The sequence below is a fragment of the Amblyraja radiata genome, chromosome 2 (genome assembly GCF_010909765.2).
Source record: "Amblyraja radiata isolate CabotCenter1 chromosome 2, sAmbRad1.1.pri, whole genome shotgun sequence".
NCBI classification, from domain to species: domain Eukaryota; kingdom Metazoa; phylum Chordata; class Chondrichthyes; order Rajiformes; family Rajidae; genus Amblyraja; species Amblyraja radiata.
In genome coordinates, this window is record NC_045957.1 from 127,400,773 (window position 1) to 127,413,916 (window position 13,144).

The following is a 13,144-nucleotide window of genomic DNA, read 5'->3' on the forward strand; positions in this document are numbered from 1 at the left end:
GGACAGGCTAGATGCAGGAAGATTGTTCCCGATGTTGGGGAAGTCCAGGACAAGGGGTCACAGTTTAAGGATAAAGGGGAAATCCTTTGGGACCGAGATGAGAAAAGCATTTTTCACACAGAGAGTGGTGAATCTCTGGAACTCTCTGCCACAGAAGGTAGTTGAGGCCAGTTCATTGGCTATATTTAAGAGGGAGTTAGATGTGGCCCTTGTGGCTAAAGGGATCAGGGGGTATGGAGAGAAGGCAGGTACAGGATACTGAGTTGGATGATCAGCCATGATCATATTGAATGGCGGTGCAGGCTCGAAGGGCCGAATGGCCTACTCCTGCACCTATTTTCTATGATTCTATGTTTCTATTGTAGTTATAAGGAGAGCTGGGTTAGCCTTGGTCTATTCTCACTGGAAACTAAGCTGGTACAACTTAAGATAGTTAATTGCACAATTACTTGACAAAATTGTCCCTTATTGTTCTCCATTTCTTTACATGTATTTAATAGTTATGATAATTAACATGATATGAAAACATGTCTACATTTTACTTTCCATACATATAACAACCTGGTATTTGCAATTTTATAGCCAGCTGTTTTTTTTTACTTTGCCTTACAAAACCAACACTATTGATAGCTGTAGATTATAAATTACAGTTGACAATCAAGAGGAGGCAGGTTCAATGCACATGCCTGGTACCCCTTGGTCCTGCATTTTAACGGATGCCTGTCTACACTTGTGTTAAAATAGTAGGCTGATCAATATTAAATGATGAATTAAACTTAATTTGTCATTTATCATCGATCATCCTATTATTTGACATTTCGTTTGCCATTTAGAAAGCATATTCATTGGTTTCCTAATAAGGATGTTAAAACGTCTTCTATTCGTGAATTTTATCTGTCTTATTTTCTTTTCAAATTTGTCCTTCTGGATAGAATTAACTTTAATTACCAGCCACAAAATACAGCTACTCTGGAATAAAATGCAAACTCAGCAAGTCAGGTAGCATTTCAGACTAACTGTGTATCCTAGTTAACCTATCATCGATTGTCTTGTTAGACTCAGTCCTGCATTATATGTTTTAACATTTTGTGCCGAGATTAATACTTCATATTACTTTACGAATCTTACAATATTGTTCATGTTCATTAGAATAACATGATTTTCTATGTTCCCTGACCTTTTGTTTATGTATCTTTCTTCCCGCAGGAGAATTCTATGCACTTAGCCAAAGGTTATCTTCAGATGTCTTTGTAGATATTAAAACCAACAATCATCGGTTGAAGCGACAACAACCCAAGTCAGTGGACACAAACAGAGCAAGCCCAGAGCAGGACTTTACCGACCCGACCAAAATCTTTGATATTCAACCAGCTGTGGACAATAACAATGACACAAAATTTGAGGTATGTTTGTTATGTTAGACATTGTTTTTGAACGTAGCTCAGAGGAGCATATGTTTGCAATATTTTCCCTTTCCTAGGATTACCTAATTCTGTCTGGCATGCATTTGACTTAGTAGAAACTGTTAGTATTAGAAGTTACGCCAGCCTTTGTTAGCACTTCATTTATACCATTTTTTAATAGTTGCAGCTTTTTAAGATTTGAATTAAAACTGTGACTCATTGACAAATTTGATTATTTTGCTTAGAGATAAACATAGAAAATAGGCGCAGCAGTTGGCCATTCGGCCCGTCGAGCCAGCACCCCCATTCAATATGATCATGGTTGATCATCCAAAATTATTATCCCGTTCCTGCTTTTTCCCCATATCCCTTGATGCCGTTAGCCCTAAGGGCTCTACTAGTTGTGCCACTGTAATTTGAAGGATAGCAATTTCAGGAAGGAATAGAGCTAGATTCTGAATCATGAACTAGTTACATTACTTCCTTCTGACTATTCTATAAAGTTATTCAGTGTGGTTAACTCTTAAGTGCCCTTGGAAATGCTTATGCTACTTTGGTTTAGTTTTGTTTATTATTGTCACGTGTACCAAGGTACAGTGAAAAGCTTTTGTTGTGTTCTATCCAGTCAAAGAAAAGACTATACATGATTACAATCAAGCCGCCCACAGTGTACAGATAAAAGGTAAAACATTGAATGCATGATAAAGTCTGATTAAAGATAGTTCAAACATCTCCAATGAGGTAGATGGGAGGTCAGGACTCCAGCGAGATGAGAGGACGGTTCAGCTGCCTGATAATAATGGAAAAGTATCTGCTCCTGAATCTAGAGATATGCATTGCCAACTTGCCACTCAGTCGCATCAGTACTATTACAAAAGGCAATTTGAGTTAAATGAGATTGCATAGATTGATGCAGATAGACACCACATTTAAACATGACCTCATAAATACCTTGGGGGCATGCACTAAAATTGGAAGGCAATGATCAGCAAATGAATCAAGCAACAGGTTTTTAGATATTCTTGAAAAAAACATTCTACACCCCCCAACTCTTCCATCAACATCACCGGATATGTCAACCCCTTTTGGGTTTGGACTTGGATATGGGGGAGCTCTGCTGTGATCACATAGATTACTGACATTCATTACATGTCAAACAACTGCCTGGCCTAGGTACAAGAGACTGATGAGGTACAAGAGGTACAAGACCCAGTGAGCTGAAACCCAGCAAGGACTTCAAGAGGAATATTGAACCATATTGAACCAGGAAAATGGTTTGCAATATAACAAAGGCTGATGAAATCGATTTTGGAAAGAGCACAACAACGAAGAAACTACAAACACACTGACTCCCACATTTACAATATAAATAAATAACTTGAAGTAGTGATTTAAGTCCCCCTAGCTCCCACAGAATGAACCTTGTGCTTTTTGTTAATGCAACTTTTTCTTATGCTTCCATGTTTTTGAGTGACAAAACAATGGATTGTTTATTTTGTTTTTCTCCTATTTAAGGGTAAAGAACCTAATTGCAATGCAGATAATCTTGACTAAACGTAACTGGTTAAACAAACCATCACACCCTAAATGGCTTGTAGAGCTGCTGCCACATATGCCAGGCACAGATTCGATCCTAACCTCAAATGCTGTCTGTGTGGAGTTTTCACATTCTCTCTTGGATATCTCCCGTCAGATTTAGATCTTAGGGCTATCGGAATCAAGGGATATGGGGAGAAAGCAGGAACGGGGTACTGATTTTGGATGATCAGCCATGATCATATTGAATGGCTGGCTCGAAGGGCCGAATGGCCTACTCCTGCACCTATTTTTTATGTTTCGATGTTTTGGCAGCATGGGTTTCCACTCATTTCCTCCCACATTGCAAAGATGTGCAGCTTTGTAGATAGCCTCTGTAAATTGCCACGAGTGTGTCGGGAGTGAATACAAAAGTATGTAAACATAGAACTAGTGGGAATGGATGCTCAATGGTCAGCGTGGACTCAGTGGGCCAAAGGGTCAACAAAGAATGCTTCCAAATCTGGCCATATTCCTTTTGTTTCCATGAAGTGGAGTAAAGTTTTCACAGAGATTTAATTGACTGTTCATTCATTCTGTGCTTGTGCTGGATGACATGAAACATTTATGACCACTCTAGCTACAGTCATGTTTGGTGGTGACAAAATGAATCATCCTTTCTTGGGAGTGATTGATCCTTGATTGAGAAAACTGGATGAGAAGACTTCTTAATTTTAATTTGAAGATTGCATATTTGCCCAAAAGGCAATTATGCCCAACCGGTAGTGAAAGCTATTAATCTATCAGTCATTTCCTTTTGCTGATCAGCAGTCATTGTGCACTGCACACGTTAAATGGTTTGCATTTAATAGCGTAGAATGAATGGTATTATGTTTTTAATATCTTAGTATGGAAATTTTCTTTTAAATCCATGGAATTGCTTTTAAGGTAGGCTTGGCACTTTCAGTGCAAACATTTGCTAGTTCTTTCCTCATTGTATTTCCCATCATTGTGATGAACGGAGAAACCTGGTTCTTTATCTTGAGAAATTGCTTTCTGCCTTTTCATCCATCATCCTACTTGTGGCTGTTTAGAGAATTCAATCTGTTCATGGCTAAAATGAAGAACTATCCCCCGAGTGTACGAAAATAGCCACGTTCTCCATGCACTCTCTATACTGTGTCATAAATAAATCATGATTCGACGCTTAATGCCTAATTTTACTTTAACTTTCTAAAGATGCTCATTATTTGTGGAGCCTTTTTTTGGGGGGGATCATATTGTGGAATCTGGGTACTGCTGTTAAGGCCTATATTTACTGACCATCCCCAATTTCATTTGAGAAACTAATGTTAACAACATTCCTCAACTGCTTCAATCCTTCAGGGAAAGATGCTGTACAATGCTGTTGTTGGTTCGGGGTTTCAGGATTCAGACCCAGCAGTGACAGTGAACCGAGCAGCATATTTCTAAGCCAGGATGATGTGTAGTTTCAAGTAGAAACCTGAGGCAGTAGCGTTCCCAGGTGCTGGCTGCCCTTATCCATCTTATTGGTGAAGATTGCTGCTTTGATAGGTGTTGGAGGGGCAGCCTGGGTGAGCACTGCAGTGTATTTTGCAGATCCTACACATACAGGAAGCACAATCTGATACCCCAAGCCTTTTCCATCATCCACTAGGCACAGTATTGAGTAAATGTTTCCAACCTGCCACCCAATCATCAAGTCAACTCCAAAACGTTCCTTCCTACTCCACAAAGTTTTACAGTATTGGAAAGATACAGCAAGAAAATTGGCCTACAGTCCATCAAGTCTGTGGTGACTGTCAACCATCTATTTATGGTTGGGACGACAGATGGCACAATGGGCTAAGTGTTCGGCTGGCAACCGGAAGGTAGCCGGTTCGAATCCCGCTTGGAGTTCATACTGTCGTTGTGTCCTTGGGCAAGACACTTCACCCACCTTTGCCTGTGTGTGAATGTGTGTGAATGTGTGTGAATGTGTGTGAGTGATTGGTGGTGGTCGGAGGGGCCGTAGGCGCAGATTGGCAGCCACGCTTCCGTCAGTCTGCCCCAGGGCAGCTGTGGCTACAGAAGTAGCTTACCACCACCGAGTGTGACTGAGGAGTGAATGAATAATGCGATGTAAAGTGCCTTGAGTATTAGAAAGGCGCTATATAAATCCCATCCATTATTATTATTATTGTTTATGGTAATCCTACACCAATCCCATTTTATTTTCCCCACATTCTCACAAACCCTCTCCCAGGCTCTACCCGTCACCTACACATTATGGGCATTCCACACAGTGGTCAGATAATCCATCGACCTGCATGTATTTGCGATGAGGGAGACAAATTGGAGCTCCCGGGGAAACCTATGTGGTCACAGGGATGACGTGCAGACTCGAGGGTGCCACAGTGGCGCAGTGGTATATTCGCTGCCTTGCAGCACTTACAGCACCAGAGACCCAGGTTCGATCCTGGCTACGGGTGCTGCCAATACGATGTTTGTACGTTCTCCACGTGACCACGTGGATTTTCTCCAGGAAATTTTGGTTTCCTCCCACACTCCAAAGACATAATGGTTTGTAGGGTTAATTGGCTTAGTATACATGTAAAAGTTATCCCACTTGTAGGATAATGTTAATGTGCTGGGATCGCTGTTCAATGCGGACTCAGTGGGCCAAAAGGCCTGTTTCTACACTATATCTCTAAAATAAACTTCATGCAGACAGTACCTGAGGTCAACATTGAACCTGGGTCTCTGGCGTTTGAGGTTGCTGTTTTATTGGCTGCACCAAAGTACAGCCTTTTGTATTCCACTGTAATCTTTAATGTGTCATACTTTTATATGTATAATACATATGTTCCCCTTCATTCAATAGACAATAGATAATAGGTGCAGGAGTAGGCCATTTAGCCCTTCGAGCCAGCACTGCCATTCAATGTGATCATGGCTGATCATATCACTTGTTATTTCTTCAAACAACTCTAAACAGTTGTTTATCATGATTTCCTGTGCATAAAACCATTTTGATGTTGCTGATTATGTTGATCTCCTCAACGTATCCTGCTCTAATGTTCTTAAGAGAGGCTTATTTAACATTTTCCTGATGACTGAAGGTAACAAGCCTGCAGTTTCCAGCCTCATTTAAAAAACAATTCATTCAAGTCATGTGGGCTTTTCAGGCAGAGCCAACATTTTATCGCCCCTCCCTCATTGCCCTTGAGAAGGTGGTGGTGACCTGCCTTTTTGAACTGTTGTAATCCTTGAGGTTTGACTATACCCACAATCCTGTTATGAATCGAGTTCCACTATTTTGACACAGCCATGGTGAAGGAATGGCAACATATTTCCAAGTCAGGAGGGTATATGAATGGGAAGGCAATTTCCAGACGATAATGTTTCATCCTTCTAGCTGGTGAAGGTCATGGGTTTGGGAGATTCTGTCTAAGGAGTATTGGATAGTTGCTACAATTGATGGCATTGCAGATTACCATCTGCATGTTGTAGATGGTGCAGACTGCTGCTACTGTGCATCAGTGGTGGAGTACATGGTGGATATTGCCTATCCGGTGATCTGCTAAATGACTGAATGAATGAATGAATGTTTATTGGCCAAGTATGTACACATACAAGGAATTTGCCTTGGTGCTCCGCTCGCAAGTAACAACACGACATACAGTAAACAATTAAGAATAAAACATAAAACATTAATACATTAAGAATAACACATTAAACATGTGAATGAAATAAAATACCAGAGCAAATTGTATCTAAGCTCCAGACACTCAGCTTGTCCCAGCTCTGCAGAGAGTAATTCCAATTTGACCATATCTCCCAGCAACCCTGAAACTTAACCCCATTTTCATGTCCTAGCTGCTCCAATTTAGCCAGGATTAACATAGGGAAGTGCTTCAAATAGTTTGTAGCCAGGGTGAGAGGGGTCAGAGATGATCTTACCCGCTCGCTTCCTGGCCCTTGCAGTGTACAGTTCGTCGATGGGGGGGACGGTTGCAGCCAACAACCTTCTCAGCTGATCGAACGATTTGCTGCAGCCTCCGGATGTCGTGGTTGGTGGCTGAGCCAAACCAGACCATGATGGAGAAGGTGTGTTCAGACTCTACGATGGCAGTATGGAATTGGACCATCATTGCCTGTGGCAGATTGTGTTTCCTCAGCTGCAGCAGGAAGTACATCCTCTGTTGGTCCGTTTTGACTGTGGAGTTGATGGTGTGCCCCCCCATCTAAGGTCCTTGGACATGATGGTTCCAAGGAACTTAAACGATTCTCCATATATCCTTAATGGTGTCAAGTTGCTTGAGTGTTGTTGAAGCTGCACGCAACCAGGCAAGTGAAGACTATTCAACCACACTCCTGGCTTGAGCCATGCAGATGATGGACACTCTTTGTGGAATTCGGAAGTAACTTACTCACAGCGGGATTCGTCCTCTTTTGAGTAAATAAGAAGGTGCAGACGATAGAATCTTGAGCAAACATCAAAAGGCTGGAGGAATTCAACTGGTCAGACAACATCTGTGGAGGGAATGGATAGGCGATACATTGGGTCGGGACTCTTCTTCAGACTTTATAAGTTCTAGGAGCAGAATTAGGCCTTTCGGACCATTGAGTCTCCTCCGCCATTCAATCATGACTGATCTATCTTTCCCTCTCAACCCAATTCTCCTGCCTTCTCCCCAGAACCCCTGACACCCGTACTAATCAAGATTTTGTCAATCTCTACCTTAAAAAATATCCATTGACTTGGCAGCCATCTGTGGCAATGAATTCCACAGATTCACCACACTTTGACTAATGAAAGTAGTCTCAGAAGTTTATTATGTTGACAACGAGAGCTTGAGGGTTGAAAAAGTTTTAGGTATCAGAAAAGAATGACCAATGGTAGATAAAGTGGAAGAAAATAGAATGCACCGGCAAGGAATCTAAAAACAACTTGACAAAGGTTATATATTCCTTTACCTTGGATTAGATGGATTTCATCCAAAATGCAGTGAACAATGCTGCTTTATAACACATTTAACACTACCAAGTAAGCAATAGGATTGAGAAGGCTTGACAAGATAGATGTTATAGCCCCTGTCCCACTGTATGAGATAATTCATGAGTTCTCCCGAGTTTTCCCCTGATTCGAACTCGGAGATGTCCGTAGCGGGTCCGTAGGAGTTCGTGGATGTCTCATAGTGGCTCGTAATGCTAACGGTAGGTACTCGGGACATCCGGTAAACTCATGATGTTTTTTAACCCCTGTAAAAAAATGTTCACGAGTAAAAAAAATACTTGTGATTAAAAAAACGGTTACTTTTGACTCGTACGAGCTGCTAAGAGACATCCACGAAGTCCTACGGACCCGCTACGGACATTCTCTGAGTTTGAATCGGGAAAACTCGGGAGAACTCGTGAATTACCTCGTACAGTGGGACAGGGGCTTAAGATGCTGTTATTCCATGGTATAAAGCCTCAGGATAAGGAGTTGAGCATTTAGGTTGGAACAAGGTGAAATTTCTTTGATAAGCAGGTTTTGTCTTTGAAATTCCTTACTCAAGAGGATTGTGGCCACTCAGCAGTTGGGTATCTTCATGACTGAGATCCATTAGGGGAATTAGGAGATATGGGGGTTGAGCAGGAAAGTATAAATGTGATCAAAGACAAGCATGATTGCAACAACTGGTAAGTGGGCTTCAGAGAGTATATGGATTATCATTTTTTAAATTTCTCAGATGTTTTCCATACTGAGGTCCATCAGCACTTTGTGCTTTGCTCAAGATTCCAGCATCTGCTGTCTCTTTACTCACCCATGTTAAATCCTGGTGAATAGGGAAAGGTAATCTGCACATAGAACTACATAATAAGTAGAAGTTTCCATCACATTCAAACCTCATACATCTTTTAATAATGGACACAAAATGCTGGAGTAACTCAGCGAGACAGGCAGCATCTCTGGAGAGAAGGAATGGGTGATGTTTCGGGTCGAGACCCTTCTTCAGACTGAGAAAAAAGGGTCTCGACCCGAAATGTTAGCCATTCCTTCTCTCCAGAGATGCTGCCTGTCTCACTCCAGCATTTTGTGTCTATCTTCGGTATAAACAAGCATCTGTAGTTCCTTCCAACTCGTCTATTAATAATCTGTCTATGCACAAGGAGAATGATATCTACCACACAGCTATTTTATGGCAGCTCATTTGCAGATCAATGGCCTGATTGTATATAGGCACACAGCAGAAAACAGAATTACAATTGCAGCTTTTTTAATTAGTTAATTTTGTGAATGATCCATGAGAAATTCTTGCTCAAGATAGGCTGCCAGAGAGCCATGGTGCACAGGGAACAAGTGCAACTGAAGCTAAGATCAAGTGAGCTATGATTTTATTGAATGGCAGAGCAGGCTTAAAAGGTCAGAGACTGAACTTCTCTTGCCCTGGCTTCCAATGTTGGCACAAGAGGCCATTCAGCAAGGGTACACAAAAATGCTGGAGAAACTCAGCGGGTGCAGCAGTATCTATGGAGCGAAGGAAATAGGCTACATTTCGGGCCGAAACCCTTCTTCAGACTGATCGGGGGCCATTCAGCAAGCAAGTCAGTGTTAACTCTGTAGATAAAGAGTGGCATTTGCAAACATATTTTTTGTCCAGCCACAGTGACATCCAGCACAGAAACAGACTAGTCAACCCACCATGTCAAGTCAAATCAAGTCAAAAGAGTTTATTGTCATGTGTCCCAGGTAGGACAATGAAATTCCTGCTTGCTACAGCACAACAGAATATTGTAAGCATAAATACAGAATAGTTCAGTGTGTCTATATAGCATAGACCATATATATATACACATAAATAAACAGATAAAGTGCAATAGGATGTTATAGTTCAGATTTTTTTTGATGGCAAGTTTAATAGCCTGATGGCTGTGGGGAAGATGCTGTTCCTGAACCTGGATGTACCAGATTTCAGGCTCCTGTACCTTCTACCTGATGGCAACGGAGATATGATTGTGTGGCCAGGATGGTGTGGGTCCTTGATGATGTTGGCAGCCTTTTTGAGGCAACAACTGCGATAGTTCCCTGCGATGGTGGGGAGGTCAGAGCCGATGATGGACTGGGCAGTGGTCACAACTTTCTGCATTCTTTTCCACTCCCGGACGCTCAAGTTGCCGAACCAAGCCACGATGCAACAGGTCAGTATGCTCTCTACTGTGCACCTGTAGAAGTTCGAGAGAGTCCTCTTTGACATACCGACTCTCCGTAAACTTCTCAGGAAGTAGAGGCACTGATGTGCTTTCTTTATGATTGCATCAGTGTGCTGGGACCAAGAAAGATCTTCGGAAATATGCACGCCCAGGAATTTGAAGTTCTTGACCCTTTCCACCATGATATAAACGGGACTGTGGGTCCCCATCCTACCCCTTCCAAAGTCCACAATCAGTTCCTTGGTTTTGCTGGTGTTGAGAGCCAGGTTATTGTGCTGGCACCATTTGGCCAATCGGTCGATCTCACTTCTATACTCTGACTCGTCCCCATCAGTGATTCGTTCCACAACAGTGGTATCGTCGGCGAACTTGATGATGGAGTTCTCACAATGTCTGGCTACTCAGTCATGAGTATAGAGTAAAGCAGGGGGGCTGAGCACGCAGCCTTGAGGTGCTCTTGTGCTGATTGTTATTGAGAGTGACACATTTCCACCACTACGGACAGACTGTGGTCTGTGGATGAGGAAGTCGAGGATCCAATTGCAGAGGGATGCGCAGAGACCCAGATCTGAGAGCTTGGTAACCAGCTTGGAGGGGATGATGGTATTAAATGCCGACCCGTAGTCAATGAATAACAGCCTAACATATGCGTTTTTGGTGTGCAAGTGGTCCAGAGCGGAGTGGAGAGCCAGTGGAGTGGAGATGATCCATGTTGACCATCTAGTGTACCTGTCTGTATTAATCACTTGGCCAGCAGTTGGATTTAGTTTAGTGTTTAGTTTTGAGATACAGCACGGAAACAGGCCCTTCGGCTCACCGGGTCCGCGCCAACCAGCGATCCCCGCACATTAACACTATCCTACACCCACTTTTACATTTACCAAGCCAATTAACCTACAATCCTGTACATCTTTGGAGTGCGAGAGGAAACAGAAGATCTCGGAGAAAAACCCACACAGATCACGGGGAGAATGTACAAACTCCGTACAGAAAGCACCTGTAGTCGGGATCGAATCCGGGTCTCCGGCACTGCATTCGCTGTAAGGCAGCAACTCTACCGCTGCGCCATCGAGATCTTGGACTTCTTTACATTGACAATTCAGGCGATCATTTAGATACGTTTTTATCATTGTGAGAGTATCTGCCTTCAACACCCTCTCAGGCAGGGGCATCCCAGAATCCAGCCACCCTCTGGGTGTAAAATATATCCTCTTCAGATCACCCCATAATGTCATTGAATCGAATTGAATTGAATTTAATCCTTTATTTGTCATTCAGAGCTTTCGGTCTGAACGAAATGTCGTTGCCTGCAGCCATACATGTAATAATAAACAACACACAATAAACACAAATTAACATCCACCACAGTGAGTTCACCAAGCACCTCCTCACTGTGATGGAGGCAAAAGTCTTAGGGTTACTGTCTCTTCCCTCCTCTTCTCCCTCTGTGCCGAGGCGATACCCCACCGGGCGATGGTAAGTCAGTCCCTCGGTTCAAGCTCCGCGGCCCGGGGGTGGTCGAAGCTGCCGCCCTCCAGTCCAGCGCACGCAGCTGTTGCCACGGGAGCTCCGGAAAACAGGCACCAGCCTGTGACCTGCGAGCTCCCGACGATGTCGTCCACTGGCCCGCGGCCGAGCCCCGGATTCAGGTCGCCGCCGCCATAACGCCGCTTCAGCCACCGAAGCACCGTCTCCGCCCCGCACCGGGCCACCCTCACGGGAGCGTCTCAGCCCCGCACCGCCCACACGGGAGCGCCTTCCAGCCGGGACCCAGGCCGCCCACACGGGAGTGTCTCAGCCCCGCGCCGTCCGCCCTCACTGGAGCGCCGAGTCGTGCCGCTGCCCGAACGTTGCCGCAGCTCGAAGACGGCCAGGCTCGCGTTGGTAAGTCCTGGCTGGCACTACCTCTGGAGCCTCGAGGTCAGTCGCAGGTTGGAGGTCGCCAGCACTGCCATTGGGCCTCAGCTCAGGCGGGGGAAAAGAAGGAATATACGACAAAAAAGTTGCATTCCCCCCGAAGGGAGAAACAGAAAGCCCTGTTTCAGCCCCCCCCCACACACATAACACCACCTAATAACCAAAAGTTTAACTGAACTAGACAAAAAAAACAACACAAAAAAAGTAAAAACAGACAGACTGCAGGCGAGCCGCAGCCGTTTCACAGCGCCGCCACTTCCGGATATATTGCTGTTCTACCCCTACGCAATTCCCGTTTTAAACACCCTGACTGCCATTAAAAGTGGTGAAGAGAAACAATGACTTGCAGATCATGAGCACTGTTTGCAAGAAGAAACATTTTCCTCACATCTGTAAATTCCACCAGTTTTAGGCTCTCTGTGGTCTAGTCTGCTACTCAGCTTCCTATGGCACTTTAGTGTGCAACTACAGAATATGCAACACATGCCCATTTATCTCTTTCTTTCCCATTGCCCAGCGAACTAAACACTGATTGCTGCTGAATGAGTGATTTGCATGTAATTCCTGTTTAGTTTATTGCATTCACTATTCATGATATTGTCTTCAATACACTGTGCAAATCAAATGCAGTTCTAACACATGTTCTTAGACCTGAAACATTGCATTTGTTGAAAAAAAAAGACGCATGTGCTGGAGTAACTCAGCGGGTCGGGCAGCATCCCTGAAGAACATGGATAGGAAATGTTTTGAGATGGGACCCTTCTTCAGACTGATTGTGAGGGGTGGGGAGGAGCGGGACAAAGCTTGGCAGGTTCGGTTGATACTGGTGAGGAGGGGTTTTGATAGGCAGATAGTTGGACAAAGAACAGAGATGAAATAATAATAATAATAATAATACATTTTATTTATGGGCGCCTTTCAAGAGTCTCAAGGACACCTTACAAAAATTTAGCAGGTAGAGGAAAAACATGTAAGGGGAATGAAATAAATAGTAGAGACTAGTACACAAAATAAAGACAGAATACAATTCAAAACACAATATGAGGCAATTAATGCACAGATGAAAAGGGAGGGGGACATGGGGCTAAGGATAGGCAGAGATGAAGAGA

General features: G+C 43.4%; 1 protein-coding gene across 1 annotated transcript in view; it reads left to right on the forward strand.

The window, feature by feature from the left end:
• plxdc2 (plexin domain containing 2) overlaps positions 1-13,144 on the forward strand; it is a 461,845-nt gene that overhangs the window by 220,809 nt on the left and 227,892 nt on the right. The window contains exon 2 of the mRNA XM_033015387.1: positions 1,207-1,403. Coding sequence (XP_032871278.1) covers positions 1,207-1,403 — 197 coding nt within the window. The remainder of the gene's footprint in view (positions 1-1,206; positions 1,404-13,144) is intronic.